Source organism: Lepus europaeus, chromosome 5 (assembly GCF_033115175.1).
Source record: "Lepus europaeus isolate LE1 chromosome 5, mLepTim1.pri, whole genome shotgun sequence".
Lineage (NCBI taxonomy): Eukaryota > Metazoa > Chordata > Mammalia > Lagomorpha > Leporidae > Lepus > Lepus europaeus.
In genome coordinates, this window is record NC_084831.1 from 37304586 (window position 1) to 37322184 (window position 17599).

The 17599-nt window shown below is 39.0% G+C and overlaps 1 protein-coding gene and 1 long non-coding RNA gene across 8 annotated transcripts in view; one reads left to right on the plus strand and one right to left on the minus strand.

Annotated features, from left to right (window-relative positions):
* The first annotated feature begins 66 nt into the window (after positions 1–66).
* Positions 67–3021, plus strand: LOC133759742 (uncharacterized). Its single transcript, XR_009865917.1, has 2 exons — positions 67–184; positions 618–3021. It is a non-coding gene; the product is annotated as an uncharacterized LOC133759742 (long non-coding RNA).
* The window catches only part of IPP (intracisternal A particle-promoted polypeptide), a 116007-nt gene continuing 99590 nt past the window's right edge, over positions 1183–17599 (minus strand). For 4 of the 7 annotated variants that reach the window (XM_062191209.1, XM_062191207.1, XM_062191206.1 and 1 more), the window contains 3 exons: positions 16593–16715; positions 13784–14004; positions 1183–3599 (listed from right to left, as the gene is read on the minus strand). In XM_062191209.1, coding sequence (XP_062047193.1) covers positions 3375–3599; positions 13784–14004; positions 16593–16715 — 569 coding nt within the window. In that variant the 3' untranslated portion in view covers positions 1183–3374. Of the gene's footprint in view, positions 3600–13011; positions 13047–13783; positions 14005–16592; positions 16716–17599 lie in introns of those variants that run through there. The other 3 variants (XM_062191212.1, XM_062191211.1, XM_062191210.1) reach the window with 3 other exon arrangements.

The following is a 17599-nucleotide window of genomic DNA, read 5'->3' on the forward strand; positions in this document are numbered from 1 at the left end:
TTTCATATAGTAATTCTTTTTTTTTCTTAGGATTTATTTATTTATTTGAAAGGCAGAGTTACAGAGAGGCAGAGGCAGAGGAAAGGAGGTCCTCCATCCACTGGTTCACTCCCCAGATGTCTGCAATGGCCAGAGCTGCACCAATCCGAAGCCAAGAGCCAGGAGCCTCTTCCAGGTTTCCCATGTGGGTACAAGGGCCCAAGGACTTAGGCCATCTTCTACTGCTTTCCCAGCCACAGCAGAGAGCTGGATCAGAAGTGGAGCAGCCAGGACTCGAACTGGCACCCTTAAGGGATGTGGCTTTACCTGCTATGCTACAGCTCCAGCCCCCATATAGTAATTCTTCCTAGGAAGAGGTTTTATCAGAGTCTATAGTAGTAAATGGCTTACTTTCTTACCTACCTTTTAGGGAATGAATTATGTGTTAAGACCTAACCTCAAAAACACCAAGACTCCACCAAAAAAAAAACAAAAACAAAAACAAAAAAAACCCTAACCTCAAGTATCTAAGAAAGTAACCTTATTTGCAGATAGGATCTTTTAAAAAGTAAGGTTAATATGAGGTAACTGGGGTGGGCTTTAAGGAAATCTGACCCATATATTTTCTTACAAAAAAGGAACACTTGGAGACAGACACCTGAGGAAGAATGCCGTGTGAATACGATAATGGCCATCTACAAACCAAGGAGAAGTATGGGACAGATTCTCACAGTCCTCAGAAGGAACCAACTCCGCCAACACCTTAATTTCATGTTGTTAACAGAGCCCTACAAAACTGATAACTACACTGTAGAGCTAGACCTCCTGACCATTTAGAAGCTTACCAGTTAAAGCCAATGTCCTGAAATTGCTACAGGATTTTTACTAATACAGAGAATAGTCTACTACAGACTGATATGGAAGGAAAGAAAGCTCATGTTTCTCAAATCTTCCTCAGAATAAGTGTTTTGATGGGAAAACTCACTTATTTGCTTATAATTTGCTCAAGTGCTCTACAAACTTCAAACTTTCCCTGATCTCAATTAAATGCATTATTTTCCAGAATAGGGACAAGACATTTATTGCCTAGTTTTACAAGAAACACTGCTGTTTTGCAGGTAGATTACAGTGCATACTTTTTAAAGAAAACTGATTTGTAAGTTCATTTGATTAAATGAGACAAGATATTTGGAAACATATTGAATTGTCACACAGTTGGAGGATGAACACTTTAATGGCTGATCAGAAAATGGAATTAAATGTACAAATCAGTGTATACTTTCCAAACGATAAAACAAGCTAAAAAACAAACAAACAAAAACCTCATGCAGTCCTACCACAATATGGTGATTCAGGGATACTGCTAACAAACTAAGTTAATAACACAAGTAAAGAAAAGAACCCAGATATTTTATTAGTACATTCTTTTCATTACCTAGGAAATAATAAGCATATCTGCAATGACCTATTTTCAGGGATCTTCTGGATTTATTAAACCCAAACACCGAATGTCTTGGCATTAACATTTCTGCCATGGCAGTGCAAAACAGCTCTCTTCACAGTGCCATTTTAGGTTGGTACTATGCGATAGTGAGAATTAATTGTAGGAGTATTTTGTAATTCTGTTTTGAAACAAAATACAGATTGTCTGTAACAAGAAATAGTAAAGGCACATAAGTGAGATCTTAAATAGTCTACACTTTATAACATGCAAATAGTTAATTTATGAAAGAAAGTATACTGTGGGCCAAACCAAATATTTTAGATATGAGTGCTACCTGAGTTTTTAATGCTGTCCAAAGATTTTCTATGTTAAGTTGCTGATGCTTCCAACAATATACTGAAGGATCTCAGTAAATAAGAACTCAAATCCTTTAGTCAGCAAGTTAAACCTTAATGTATTCAAGACCTTTAATAACTGGCCAGTAAGAATAATTTATAAGTAATGTTCCCACACAAAAGATGAATCTTCCTCTCAGGAATGAACAAAACAATTCTGTTGAATGTTTTTCTGGGGAAAAAGTTTTGAGTTTTTCATATTTTGGAATATTTACATAGACTACACTAGTTGAGCATCCCTCATCCCAAAATTCAAATTGCTCTAAATTCTGGCATCATGTCAGCACTCAAAAAGCTAGATTTCAGATTTCTGGATTAGGGATACTCAATCTGTACCTATAACTGAGCCTTCTCCAAGCCAAGCGGCAGCTTTGTAGTAAGTCAGTTTTCAGGCTTGCCCAAGTACGAGCAGATTCACAGAGCACGATAATCTAATCAAATTTCCTCTTCCTGAAGCCATCCATATAATTTTGATGATTGTCTCAAAAACAAAGAAGAAATTTCTAAATGCATAATACTAAATGCCTGATGAGCTCTATCACCCATTACAACATCCTAGTATTATCAAATCATTAAGAACCTCCAATTAATTCTGCACTTGCATTCTCAAAATCAAGACAAAAATAATGGGGGAGCAAAAGATTTTCTTAGGTGTTAGCAACAAGCAAATACATCTATATAAATGGTAAATATTTCCCACATACCCCTCCCAAGTCTATCTGCTGCCAACAAAAGGTTTAACTGTTGAAAAGTTCTGCCATCAAATAAAAGTGAGAAGTTGTTTCATTGGCTTTCTATAGGGTAAACTACCATCATGGAAAATTGTGCTCTGGGTTAAATCATCAGTGAAAAGTTTTAAAACTGTCTCACTGGGCCGGCTCCACGGCTCACCAGGCTAATCTTCTGCCTGCAGAGCTGGCACTCTGGGTTCTAGTCCTGGTTAGGGTGCCGGATTCTGTCCCGGTTGCTCCTTTTCCAGTCCTGCTCTCTGCTGTAGCCTGGAAAGGCAGTGGAGGATGGCCCAAGTGCTTGGGCCCTGCACCCACATGGGAGACCAGGACGAGGCACCTGGCTCCTGGCTTCAGATCAGTGCAGCGCCGGCCGTAGCGGCCATCTGGGGGGTGAAACAACGCAAGGAAGACCTTTCTCTCTGTCTCTCTCTATCTCTGCCTGTCAAAAAAAAAAACAAAAACAAAACAAAACCTGTCTTACTGATATTATTCCTATATCATATATAGGTTATGTAAGAGAGACTATTTGCCACAGAGCCTCTAACAAAGAGTTTTACAAATGAAACTGCTGGACAAGTTTATTTGTCCAGAAATTAATTTCTATTGTTGACAAGCTTGGCAAGTTTGTGTGAGCTCTTTATTAACTTAGGATATATTTCATATCTCCCCTGGCTTTTTAGAAAAATCACTCTTTTGTCATTTATCTACCAAATGCATGTAAAATACAATAGAATCAGAGGGTCCTAATATCAAATATGTTTGATTTGCAAAAGGTCAGATCTTGCATTTTCAAAATGTTCCTTGTGTTCCCTTGTACTTTATATTTCATAGCACAGCAACACCTCCTTCACAACGACTGGTGATCATGTTACCAATTTCTGTCCATGTATCAGAATGAGGGTTATAAACTTCCACGGAGTCCAAGGTACCTGGGGCCAAGAAATCATGGCTGGAAGTTCGACCTCCAGAAACATACAGAAGACCATTGACTGCTACAACACACATGCCTGCTCTAGGCACTTTCATTGAAGCAACTTCAACCCACTTTTCCTGGTTAAGAAAGAAAAACAAAAACATGTTAGTAGTGTCATAAAATGATAACATAGAAAATCTCTGAGAAAAATATTCTGGCTCTTTTTACATGTTTAAATTTCAAGCTCACAATCCCAGATAAATATAAAGAACATTTTTTTAGTGAACTTCTGAGTAGGCATGGACAGAGTAGTGAATTTAGAGGATAATGTGGGAAAATATGTCTGATTATTAATTTTGACCAAGAGATGATCACATAGAGGCAAACACCCTGAGAAAATAGGTCTGTGGAATATAAGTAGGCAATATACTCAAATGATGTTCAAAGGAAAAATAAGAGCTTTTTCAAGCCTTAGTATGCCAACGAGCTTTAAAATTTTCAAAGAATGATACAGTGTATAACACTTGCCAAATTTATTTGACCATGGAATACTTTTTCCAGGGAACCCCCCAGTGGAATTAGTAATCTGCAGATCATATTTTCAAACAGATGAGCTAGAACAAGAGTTGGGAACTATAGCCTAAGAATAAAGAATGATTCAAAACTACTTTTAATTTGACTATGTACCTAGTAATTATGCATATTTATGGGGTACAGGGTGACATTGCAATGCATGTATAAAATGTATAATGATCAGGTCAGGATAGCTGGCATATCTATCATTTCACACATTTTTTAATGTTTATTTTAAATTTATTTAATTTTCATTTTATTTGAAAGGTAGAGAAACAGACAGATCACTTACTCCCCAAAGGCCCACAATAGCCAGGGCTAGGCTGTAACTGAAGCCAGGAGTCCAGAGTTTAATCTGGATCTCTCAGTTGGGTGGCAAGGGCCCAAGTACTCCAGTCATCACTGCTGCCTCCCAGGGTGCCCACTAGCTGGAAGTTGGAACCAGAAGTGGGGTGCAGACTTGCACCCAGGTGCTCCACTAGGGGATGTGGACTTCTCAAGTGGCAGCTCGGCCACCTCTCAGAATACTTTTGTACTAGCTATTTTGAAACAATTATTTTTAACCATAGTCATCCTGTGGTATAACAAGGTTAGAAGTTTTTCCTTCAGTCTACTAGCAGCCCTGTACCCATTAATCACCCTCTCCCTAGCCCCCTTTTCCCCATACCCTCTGACAACCGCTCTGAAGGGACTTCAAAAAGTTTGCAGAAAGTAATGCTATAACTAGTACTGAAACAGTATTTTTACACTTTGTGTTTCTGTGTGGGTGCAAACTGATGAGATCTTTACTTAATATATACTGAATCGATCTTCTGTTTATAAAGATAATTGAAAACGAATCGATGTGAATGGAATGGGAGAGGGAGCGGGAGATGGGAGGGGTGCGAGTGGGAGGGAAATTATGGGGGGGGGGAGCCAATGTAATCCATAAACTGTACTTTGGACATTTATATTTACTAAATTAAAAAAGAAAAAGAAAAAATTTGCACCAAAATAAAAAAAAAAGTTTGCAGAAAAATGGAAAAAAAATAGATTATCTTTTAAAAAGAATATGATCAAAGAAGAGACTGTATATGGCCCACAATTTTTGAATGTGACCCAAACTTTTTACTATCTAGCACTTTACACAAAAAGTTTGCTGACTCTTGGTATACACTGTTACCTGAAGAAATTTCAATAAGCTGCTATAGTCCAAATGACTAATAGTGTCATACTTCAAGGTCAATGTCTATATTCAGAAAATGGGAATGCTTGTAAAGGTCCTGAGAAGTGATTAGGAGAGAAAAGGGTAACCAGGTAATAAAAGAATGGGTTAACTGCAAATTAAACCTATGATGAACAACATTTTTGAAATGATAAAAAATAAATACTGATGGCCAGCACCATGGCTCATTTGGCTAATCCTTCGCCTGCAGCACCGGCATCCCGGGTTCTAGTCCCGGTTGTTCCTCTTCCAGTCCAGCTCTCTGCTGTGGCCCGGGAGGGCAGCAGAGGATGGCCCAAGTGCTTGGGTCCCTGCACTCACATGGGAGACAGGGAGAAGCACCCGGCTCCTGGCTTCGGATCGGCACAGCGCTGGCCATAGCCACCATTAGGGGAGTGAACCAACAAAAGGAAGACCTTTCTCACTGTCTCTCTCTCACTGCCTATAACTCTTTCTCTCTCTCTCTCACTGTCTAACTCTGTCAAAAAAATAAAAATAAAAAATAAAAAAAAAAATACTGATTGTTCATGAGTGTTAGAGAGTGAACTTTCTGAGAACTTAAGCAGCTTATCATTCTAATACCCAGTTTAGTGTTGGCACATAACAGACAGATAATGTATGTTTGCTGATCTGAATTAATATAAAACTCATAAATACTAAAACCAGACCCAATCCTCCTGATATTGAAGGAACAGATTAAATTTGAAAGCTATTTGGTCATGTAAAATTACAGAACACATCACAAAGTTACAGAACTGAAAAAAAAATTTTAAAGATTTATTTATTTATTTGAGAGACAGAGGCAGAGAGAGAGAAGGAGAAGACAGAGTTCTTCCACCTGCTGGTTCATCCCATAGGTCACAATGGCCGGAGCTGGGCCAATCTTAAGCCAGGAGCCAGGAGTCAGGTCTCCCGTGTGGGTGCAGGGGCCCAAGCACTTGGGTCATCTTCCACTGTTTTCCCAGGCCTTAGCAGAGAGCTGTATTGTAAGTGGAGTAGCTGGGACTCGAACTGGTGCCCAAACAGGTTGCCGGCACTGCAGGCAGTAGTTTTACCTATTATGCCACAGAACAGGCCCCTTCTTGTGACTTCTTTTTAAAAAATTATTTATTGGGTCCAGTGTTGTACAGCAGTAAGTTAAACTACATCTTGTAATGCCAGCATCCCATATTAGACTAATTCAATTACTGGCTGCTCTGCTTCCCATTCAGCTTCCTGCTAATGCACTGTGGAAGGCAGCAAATGATGGCCCAAGTGCATGAGTCAATCCTGCCAAGGGCGAGACCAGGATATAGTTCTAGACTGCTAGCTTTGGCCTGGCCCAGACCTGGCTATTGCAGCCATTTGGAAAATAAACCAGTGGACGGAAGATATCTCCCCCAACTTTCTCTCCTCCATCCTCCAGACCCCATTGCTCTGCCTTTCAATTAAATATTTAAATAAAAAATTTAAAAGCGATTTATTTTCATTTTATTTGAAAGGGAGAGAGACAGATGGAGAGAGATCTTTCATCTGCTGGTGTATTCCCCAAATTCCCTCAACAGCCAGAGCTAGAGCAGGCTGAAACTGGATATCTGAATCTCCCATGTGGATGGGAGGGACCCAAGTACTTGAGCTATCATCTGTTGTCTCGTAGGTGTTTATTAGCAAAAAACTGGATTGTGCCGATGCCGCAGCAAACTTGGCTAATCCCCCGCCTGCGGTGCCAGCACCCAGGGTTCTAGTCCCAATTGGGGCGCTGGATTCTGTCCTGGTTGCTCCTCTTCCAGTCCAGCTCTCTGCTGTGGCCCAGGGGGGCAGTAGAGGATGGCCCAAGTGCTTGGGCCCTGCACCCGCATGGGAGACCAAGAGGAAGTACCTGGCTCCTCGCTTCAGATTGGCGCAGCACACCGGCCATAGTGGTCATTTGGGGGGTGAACCAACAGAAGGAAGACCTTTCTCTCTGTCTCTCTCTCTCTCTAACTCTGCCTGTCAAAAACAAAAAACAAAAAACAAAACAAAACAAAACAAAACAAAAAAACTGGATTGTAAGTAGAGCAGCCAGGACTCAAACCAGGTACTCTGACACGGAACATGGGCATCCCAAGTAGTGGCTCAAACCCTATGTCAAACATCCACCCCCACTCTTACCCACTGAATTGCACACTGTACTGAAGGTACTAGCTAGGGCAATTAGAAAAGAAAATTAAAGGCATATACACTTAATTCATATTTAAGAAGTAAAACTATTTATAGACTATGTGAACTTGTATACAGAAAAACTTTAAGAAATCCATACACAAATAAAAACTATTAGACCATGAGTCTAGCAAGGTTGCAGGATAAAAGGTCAATAAGCCAAAATCAGTTGTACTTCACCAACAATGAATATCTGAACTTGAAATTAACAAACAATTCAATTATAATAGCATCAAAAGGAATAAAATACATCAAAATAAATTTAACCAAGAAAATGCAACGAACTGAAAACTATAAAACAATGTTGAAATAAATTAAAGATGATTTAAATAAAAGAAAAAACATTCCATGTTCATTAGTCAGAAGACAAAACTGTTAACATGGCAATACTGTTAAGATGACAATACCTTCAAAACTGGTATCAGATTCAGTAGTATCCCTATGTAAAAAAAATTCGCTTATTTGCATATGAAATTCAAGTGACCTAGAATAGCTAAGCCAATTTTTAAAGAAGTTCAAATTTGGATGACTCACTTTCAATTTCAAAACTTGCAGCAATCAAGTCAATGTAGTACTGATGTAAGGATAGAACTGAGAGCCTAGAAATGGACCCTCACTTTTTTTTTTTTTTTAATATTTATTTGAGAGTCAGAGTTACAGACAGAGGGAGACAGAGAGGTCTTCCATCTACTGGTTCTCTCCCGAAATGGCCACAACATTGAGGGCTGGGCTGATCCGAAGCCAGGAGCTTCTTCCAGGTCTCCCGTATGGGTGTCGGGGCCCAAGCACTTGAGCCATCTTCTACTGATTTCCCAGGCCATTAACAGACAGCTGGATGGGAAGAGGCACAGCTGGGACATGAACCAGCACCCATATGGGATGCCAGTGATGCAGGAGGAGTCTTAACCTACTAAGCCACAGTGCCGGCCCCAAAACCTCACTTCTGTGGTCTACTGATTTTCAACAAGGTACCAAAACAGTTCAATGGAGAAGGAATAGTCTTTTCAACAAATAGTGCTGGAACAACTAGATAGCCAAATGCAAAAGAATGAAGGCTGACCTCATTTATTCTGTATTAAAAAATTAAATAAAATGGATCAAAGAATGAAATGTAAGAGCTAAAACTAAAATTTTCATGACCTCTGACTAAGCAATAATTTCTTAAGTTATGGCACCAAAAGCATAAGTGATAAAAGAAAAAAATAAATTGGACATCAAACTTAAGTTTCTGCTCCTACAAATATCATTAAAAAAGTGAAGAGAAACCACAGAAAGGGAGAATAATTTTGCAAATCATATGTCTGACCAAGGACTTACATGCAGATTATTTAAAGAACTCTTACAACTCAATAATAATAAAAATACATATAATCCAAATTTTAAATGGATAAACTGAATAGGTATGTCTTCAAATAGATATACAAATGAGTAATAAACACATGAAAATATGTTCAACATCATCAGTCATCAGAGAAATTCAAATCAAAACCATGATAAGAGGGGAGTAGGCGAGTGGACTAGATAAGGCTACCCTGAAGTGTGCCAACCACCACAACGACCCTGGGGACCAGCGTGGGCTGGCTGTGGGCCTGGTGCAAGGCACCATCACATAGCTACCTATGCTTACCGTGGGGACTGAATGCTTCTACCTATTGTATAATGAATCTCAGTATGAAGCAGAAACAAGACAGAATCAGAGAATGCAAAAAATAGTCATGTCCCAAGATCTCTGAGGATGATCCAACCTTCTGCAACTGGATCTCTTGCTGGAAGAGAAAATGAGCTGGCCAAAGGCTTATCCAAAAGGAAACACTGGAATGATTAGTTAACATTAGCTTTGGGGTTGGTGCCTCAGAATACCATGAAAATAGAAACTTGGAGAAGATACCTAAGAAACACTTGCTCGCTCTCTCTCTCTCTCTTTTTTTTTTTTTTTTTAAGATCTATTTTATTTATTTGAAAGGCAGAGTTACAGAGAAGCACAGCCAGAGAAAGGGAGAGAAAGAGGACTTCCATCTGCTAGTTCATTCCTGAGATGGCCTCAATGGCCAGCCGAAGCTGCGCCAATCCGAAGCCAGGAGCCAGTAAGCTTCTTCTGGGTCTCCCATGCGGGTACAGGGCCCAAAAACTTGGGCCATCTTCTACTGCTTTCCCAGGCCATAGCAGAGATCTGGATCAGAAGTGGAGCAGCCAGGAATCAAACCCACATGGAATGCCAGCACTGCAGGCGATGGCTTTATCCACTACACCACAGCACTGGCCTCAGCATTTTATCTTATGATTGAAGAAAATCCAGCCAGGCGCCAGAGCTGTGGCTCACTTGGTTAATCCTCCGCCTGCGGCTTCGGATTGGCACACCGCCGGCCGTGGCAGCCATTTGGGGAATGAACCAAAGGAAGGAAGACCTCTCTCTCTGTCTCTCTCTCTCTCACTGTCTATAACTCTACCTCTCAAAAAAAAATCCAGCCTCTCAATATTGGAAAGAAGTGGGAGAAGAATGGAAAAAGATTTTCTATTAGCACATAAAGAAATTTCACAAAGAAACTGAACAAAATTGCATGCCTGAAAAAGAAGAATAAACTATTGCAAAAAGTAGTGGAACATGTTTAGTATATGGCACAGGTAATAGACTGAATGATGGACCTATGGATGACTCTGAATCACTGGATAGTCAGGAATTTGATTTTGAAGAAGTGAGGGAGGATTCTGAAGGGAAAGACTCAGAAATTGGCAGTTGTGCTAAAGAAGTTGTAATCTCTTCTATAGACATAAAACTGTATCTGAAATCCATTAATATTTGCCTCTTAAGGAATACACTGCCAAAGTTTACCTCCAGTATTGTTCTTTAGAGCAGAGTAACTACACCTGGCAAACTTTGGAAACAAATTTCCTTGTTTGAATCCTGTGCTCTTATTGTATTAAAAATATAAATACTATGTAGGTTTTGTTTTTTTTTTAACAGATAGGGTTAGACAGTGAGAGAGGGACAGAAAGAAAGGTCTTCCTTCCACTAGTTCACTTCCCAAATGGCTGCAATTGCCAAAGCTAAATGGATCTGAAGCCAGGAGCCAAGAGATTCTTCCAGGTCTCCCATGTGGGTGCAGCAGCCCAAGCACTTGAGCCATGTTCCTCTGCTTTCCCAGGCCATAACAGAGAGCTGGATTGGAAGAAGAAAAGCCAGGACTAGAACCGGCACCCATTTAGGATGCCAACACCCCAGGCAGAGGATTAACCTACTGCGCCATAGCATTGGCCCCAATACTATGTAGTTTTAATCTATAATGTTTTATGTAAATAGCATTTTCTCACTTGTCAGACATGTCCAGTGTAGAAGATAAATAAACTTCAAATCTCCTATTGAATGTTGTATACATCTTGGGAGAAAAAAAACCACAATGAGATATAACTCACATGCCCAGATTAGCTATAATTTTTAAATATATAATAATAATGAACATTGGAAATGCAGAAATTAGAATATCATACATTACTGATGGTTACATAAAATGACTTACTATGGGCTACAGCGTGACATTTCAATACCTGTATACAATATGTCCCCTTGAGTCTTGGGCTGAATACTACTAATTTTTGTATTCAGAAGCAAGACTTCATGAGAACAGGCAAAGAACAACTAATGGTAGAAGTCAAAAGCTGAACAATTCCTGTAGCTCACACAGGCTGGGTTATACTCAAGTCCTGGGTCTCCCACACGGGTGCAGGGGCCCAAGGACTTGGGCCATTTAAAAAAAAAAAAATCTTAAAAGAAAAAAAAAAAAAGAAGAGACTTGTTGAATATCTGAAGTATTTGGTAGAAACCCAAGAAGTAATAGAGCTAAATAAATCCAAAGTAAAAGTCATTCTAGAACTTAAAAACAAGTCCTAAAAGGATTAATCTGATTTGCAAATAACTGAATTGTATATTAAAACTAAACTCAATACTTCTTATGGGGAAAAAAACCTAAATATTCAACAATGCCCAGCAGCTAATCAAAAGTTACTAGAGGGGCCAGCGCCGTGGCTCACTTGGTTAATCCTCCGCCTGCGGTGCTGGCATCCCATATGGGCTCCAGGTTCTAGTCCTGGTTGCTCCTCTTCCAGTCCAGCTCTCTGCTGTGGCCCAGGAAGGCAGTGGAGGATGGCCCGGGTCCCTGGGCCCCTGCACCCGCAAGGGAGACCAGGAGGAAGCACCTGGCTCCTGGCTTTGGATTGGCTGGCCGTGGCGGTCATTTGGGGAGTGAACCAATGGAAGGAAGACCTTTCTCTCTGTCTCTCTCTCTCACTGTCCAGCTCTGCCTGTCAAAAAAAAAAAAAGTTACTAGAAACATGGAGAAACAGGAAAATATAATGCAAACCAGGAAGAAAAATAGTCCACAGATACCCTAGAATAGAAATACCCAAGACAGAAATGATGAAATTAGCAAAGACATTAAAACAGATATTATTAATATGTTCAAAGATCTAAAGAAAAACAGGAACATGATGAGCAGAGAGATAGATAAAAAATAGATTTTCTAGAGCTACAAAGTATAATATTTGAAATTTTAAAATTCTCGAGATGGGATTAGACACTCACTGCAAATTAGAACTTCAGACACTGCAGAAGATAAATGAAGTTGAAGACAGAAGAAACTAAAGCACAAAGAACAAAAAGACTAAAAATTTTAAAAGATCCTCAGTGTCTGTGAGACATTATTATATGTAATCTTATATACATATAACTAGAATCCCCAAAAGAGGAAAAAGAATATTTGTAGAAATATGGCAGAGGGGCCAAAGTTGTGGCACAGCAGGTTAAGTCACCATCTGTAATGCTGGTATCCCATATCACAGAGCCAGTTCAAGTTCCAGCTGCTCTGCTTCTGATAGAGCCCCCTGCTAATGCACCTGGAAAAGCAGTGAATGATGGCTCAAGAACTTGGGACCCTGCCACTCACATGGGAGACTCAGATGGAGTTCCTGGTTCCTGGCTCCCGATTTTGGTTTGGCCCAGCCCCACCACTGCAGCCATTTGGAGAGTGAACCAGTGGGAATGGGAAGTGGAGCAGCCGGGTCTCAAACTGGTGCCCATATGGGATGCCAGTGCTTCAGGCCAGGATGTTTACCCACTGCGTCACAGCACCGGCCCCTCTAACTCTGATTTTAAAAATAAATAAATAAATCTTAAAAAAAATTAACAGTACTTTCAAGAAACAAAAAAAGTTAACCTAAAGTTCTGAACTCAATAAATATCATTCAAAAATGGTAAGGCTGCAGCTTGTGACAACTGACATCTCACATCAGAGTATGAATTATAGTCCTTGCTACTCTGCTTTTGATCCAACTCCCTGGGAAGGCAAGTACTTGGGCCCCTGCCACCCATGTGAGAGAGACCAAGATGGAGTCCCCAGCTCTGGCTTCAGTCTGGCCCAGCTCCAGCTCTTGCAGACATCTGAGGAATGAACCAGTGGATAGAAGGTATCTCTCCTTCTCCCTCTCTCCCTTCTTCTCTTTCACTCTGCCTTTCACATAAATAATTTAATAAATTTTTAAAAACAAAAGATGAGCATAATATTATTAAAAGAAGATGACTAATAATTTCAATGTGTACACACCTAGTAATAGATCTTCAAAATATGTGAAGCAAAACCTGACAGAAATGAAAGGAGAAACAAACAAATCCATAATCACCAATGAAGATTTCAACATTCCTTTCTTAGTAATTGAAAGAATTTTTGCACGAATCAAAGAGAGTAGGGAAGACTTGAATAAAAAAGACCAATTTGACCTAATAGACATTAGAATTCCACACACAACAACAACAGAATACAAATTTTTTTTGGGTGCACATGAAACATTTATGAAGAAACAATATGAAATATGTTCTCTGATCACCAAGGAATTAAATTAGAAATGAGTAACAAAAAGATATCTGGAAAATTCCCAATATATTTGTATATTAAATAATATATTTCTAACAATCCATGGTTAGAGAAGACATTACTGGGGAAATCAGAAAATATTTCCAGATAAATGCTAATTAAAACACAACATATCAAAATGTGTGGAGTTCAGTTAAAGCAGTGCTTAAAGAAAATTTTAGCTTTAAAGAGTAAGTTATAAAATCAATCATGTAAGCTTCCACTTTAAAGTGTCTAGAAAAAGAGCAAACTCAACCCAAAATAAACCAGAGGAAGAAAAAAACAAGAACAGAAATCAAGATAGTAGAAAATGAATAATAAATATAAAAAAATCAAAAGTTGGTTCTTTGAAAAGAAAAAAATAGAAAACCATTCATTAAATGACCACTATTATAAATGAAAGAGAGAATATGACTATATATATTAGACATTAAAAGTATATTAAATATTGAAATCATCAACCTACCTCTTCAAAGGAGTATTTTTCTACAGTATGAAGAGCATCTTGTGTCTCATTCCACCCTCCAACAGAATAAATGCAGTCATTGAGTGCAGCCACCCCAAGATATGCTCTCCTGGTTCCCATTGGAGGAAGTGGAGACCAACGCTTAGAAAGTGGGTCATAAACTTCAAAAGAACGAAGCTCTATTCCTTCATTGCTGATGCCCCCAATTACATATATTAAACCTGGAAATGGAATATTTTTGCTCAGATGCAATGGAAAATAAGATTAATAACAATTACATGTAATAGTTCTGATCTATGTTTTTTTTTTAACTTTTATTTAATGAATATAAATTTCCAAAGTACAGCTTATGGATTACAATGGCTCCCCCCCCCACCAAGTCCTGATCTATGTTACAATATTCTATGTTTACAATATTCTAGAGCTTGTATTATTTTAAGAGAAAAGTCAACTTCTGTCCAGATGATCACATTTCACATTTAAGTGTGCGAGAAAAAATTAGAGGCATTAACTCTAAGTGGCATTGGATTGTCAGAGAACTTAATGATACTATAACAAAATAATTTGTTAGACTAGAATTTTCTTTCTGTCTGCCTGACAGTTTCAGGTTTCAGATCTACCACTACCACTCATAGTTTAAAACAAACAAACAAAAAACGACATGGATTCTTTTTTTGCCCTAAAATATGTTATGAATTTAAGCTGGGAATGATATTGCCATCTTTGGTAACAATCTACTTGTTGTTCACACATAAAGTAGAAAATTTAAATTGGATCAGTTATAAGGCCAGGTTAAGGTATCAGTATCAATTACTAGAGTACAAAGAATCAACTCAGAGTTCCTCATTAAATTTGACTGGAAACTAATGGTTCTGACAACAATTATTTTTTGAGTCCCTAGTGTTTTTCATGTTCTAAAATGAGGAGTTACACGTTATAAAGAACGTTATTTTAAGAAGTGTGGACTAAGTATTACTAAATTTGGTTTCTAGTGTCAGCTTTGCCAATAAACAGCTTTGAGAAAATATAACTCAATCCTTCCTGATCTTCAGCTTCCTTATCTGTAAATTAACAGGGTTGAAATAGATAATTTCCAAGATCCCTCTCTAACTCTGACTTTAGAAATGAAAATAAAAATATTAAATATAAAACTAAAGAGTACTATGACATTAAACAATAAAATATAATCTGCATCATGTAATTCAATGCTAGTAGAAACAGGAGAAGGTACATTACCTACAAATTAGAAGGAACTTGAGCTGGAAACAAAGCTGAGCTGTTATATAACAAAAGGCAGACTAATTCCTATTCTATGGTACATAAAAAACTCTCCCAACCTGAACACAGAATAACATTCCATGTGACAATTCCATTACCCATCCCTCAGAGTGAGTAGACAATTAAAATAATGTCCACACACCATGTTAAAATGCAGTGCAGCATTTTTCAAATTGTATTCTGTGTGGTGTGAATTGTCATATATTATGTGTTTAAAAAAAAAAAAAAAAGGCCGGCGCCGTGGCTTAACAGGCTAATCCTCTGCCTTGCGGCGCCAGCGCACCAGGTTCTAGTCCCGGTCGGGGCGCCGGACTCTATCCTGGTTGCTCCTCTTCCAGGCCAGCTCTCTGCTATGGCCCGGGAAGGCAGTGGAGGATGGCCCAAGTCCTTGGGCCCTGCACCCGCAAGGGAGACCAGGAGAAGCACCTGGCTCCTGGCTTCGGATCAGCGAGATGAGCTGGCCGCAGCGGCCATTGGAAGGTGAACCAACGGCAAAAACGAAGACCTTCCTCTCTGTCTCTCTATCTACTCTGCCTGTCAAAAAAAAAAAAAAAGCCAGAGGCCAGTGTGGTGGTGTAGTGGGTTAAGTTTCTACTTGCAACGCCAGCATCTCATATGGGCACCAGTTTGAGTTCTGGCTGCTCCACTTCCAATCCAGCTCCCTGCTAATGTGCCTGGGAAAACAGTGGATGGCCCAAGTGCTTGGGCCCCTGAACTCACATGGGATACCTGGATGAAGCTCCTGGCTCCTGGCCGTTGCAGCCATTTCAGGAGTGAATCAGTGGATGGACAACTCTCTCTCTGTGTAACTCTGTCTTTCAAATAAATAAAATAAATATTAAAAAAAGTTAAAGACAAAACACTAAAAAAGCCTATAAATAGAGACTATGAAAATGGGTTTTGATACCTTCTCCCTACTTAGAAACACCAACTCAGGTGCTTATGGAAGACAAAATTACAATAATCGGTGATATTTCATATGCTTATTTTCCTAGCCAGATATTTCTTTGTTTTAAAGATTTTATTTATTTATTTGACAGGTAGAGTTACAGACAGTGTGAAGGAGAGACAGAGAGAAAGGTCTTCTCTCCACTGGCTCACTCCCCAAATGGCCGCAACGGCCAGAGCTGTGCTGATCCGAAGCCAGTTAGCCAGGAGCTTCCTCCAGGTCTCCCATGTGGGTGCAGGGGCCCAAGCACTTGGGATATTTCCCACTGCTTTCCCAGGCCACAGCAGAGAGCTGGATCTGAAGAGGAGCAGCTGGGACCAGAACTGGCGCCCATATTGGATGCTGGCACCGCAGGAGGAGGATTAGCCTACTGCGCCATGGTACCGGCCCCCAGATATTTCTGACTGTATGGAATTTTTAATTCTAGTTTTATTTATTTGGAGATAAATAAAGTCAATAATATAAGAAAAATTAAAACTTCTGTAATGCTCATGTCAAACGTATACTTTTGTGAAAGTAAAGCCTCAAACTCAGGTTTTTAAAAAATATATTTTGAGGAAAAATATTTTATAAAATAATTACCTTGCATTTCACAACACCCGAAGTAGTAACGTGACACAGCCATGTTGCCAACTACTTCCCACTTATTTTCATCAGGATCAAATCGCTCAATGGTGTTCCCTATTTCAGCTCCAACCCAACCACCTGTAACCAAATAGGAAAGCATTTATTTGGAGATAAAGAAGCTATATTTGACAAAGATCTTAAAATACACTTTATATGAATACTTCATATTATGGATGAGAATCACATGAACCAGTGAGGTTCTCTGTCTATAGTCACATGAAAAAATGGAATTTGACCATGAATAGACCTCAAGTGTTTTAATTCTCTGTCTAGTTTTCACTAGAGATTAAAACAGAACAAAACTTTTGCATATTGTATGGGGAATCTGGTATTCTGCAAAACTCCCTTTTGAAACAACTTCTGCATGTTCATAATGGTTTGTTGCGGTGATTCGTTCTGAGAGGAGGAGCGTGGTGGGGGCAAGAGGCTTAATCAGAGTATACTGCCTATACAGCGTGACTTTAGGCTCTTCATTCCAAAAACAGCATTTCCTTATTATTCTCCAATTCTTGAAAGTTAAAATGTTCTTTCTCACAATTTAAGGTATAGCTGCAAAATGCAAATATCATGAGAATGATAAAATACAGTGGATTAAATATTCACTGGGGTAACTGCTATCTTCTTCACAATAGGTTCTAATGGCAGGGGAGGATATCTTATTCCATGCAGTGAACTGAAGAGAGTGACAAGAAGAAAATAGAACAGACTGAGGACTATGTCAACTTGTATTTTCCTGAGAAAAATTCTTTGATGGTAACATTTGTTATACAGAAAATTAAAGAAGTAGGATAATTTGCTCAAAATCATTCACTAAGTCTGTAATAATAAAAATAATATAGAACTCGCTTTTAGTGTCTTTAATTGTTTGACAGGTGTTTTCTTATATTAAACATAATTAGGCCACTATAGAGAGTGGTAGAAATGTGATATTCTTAGGAAATGAGTCAGCTAATGTGCTTCAC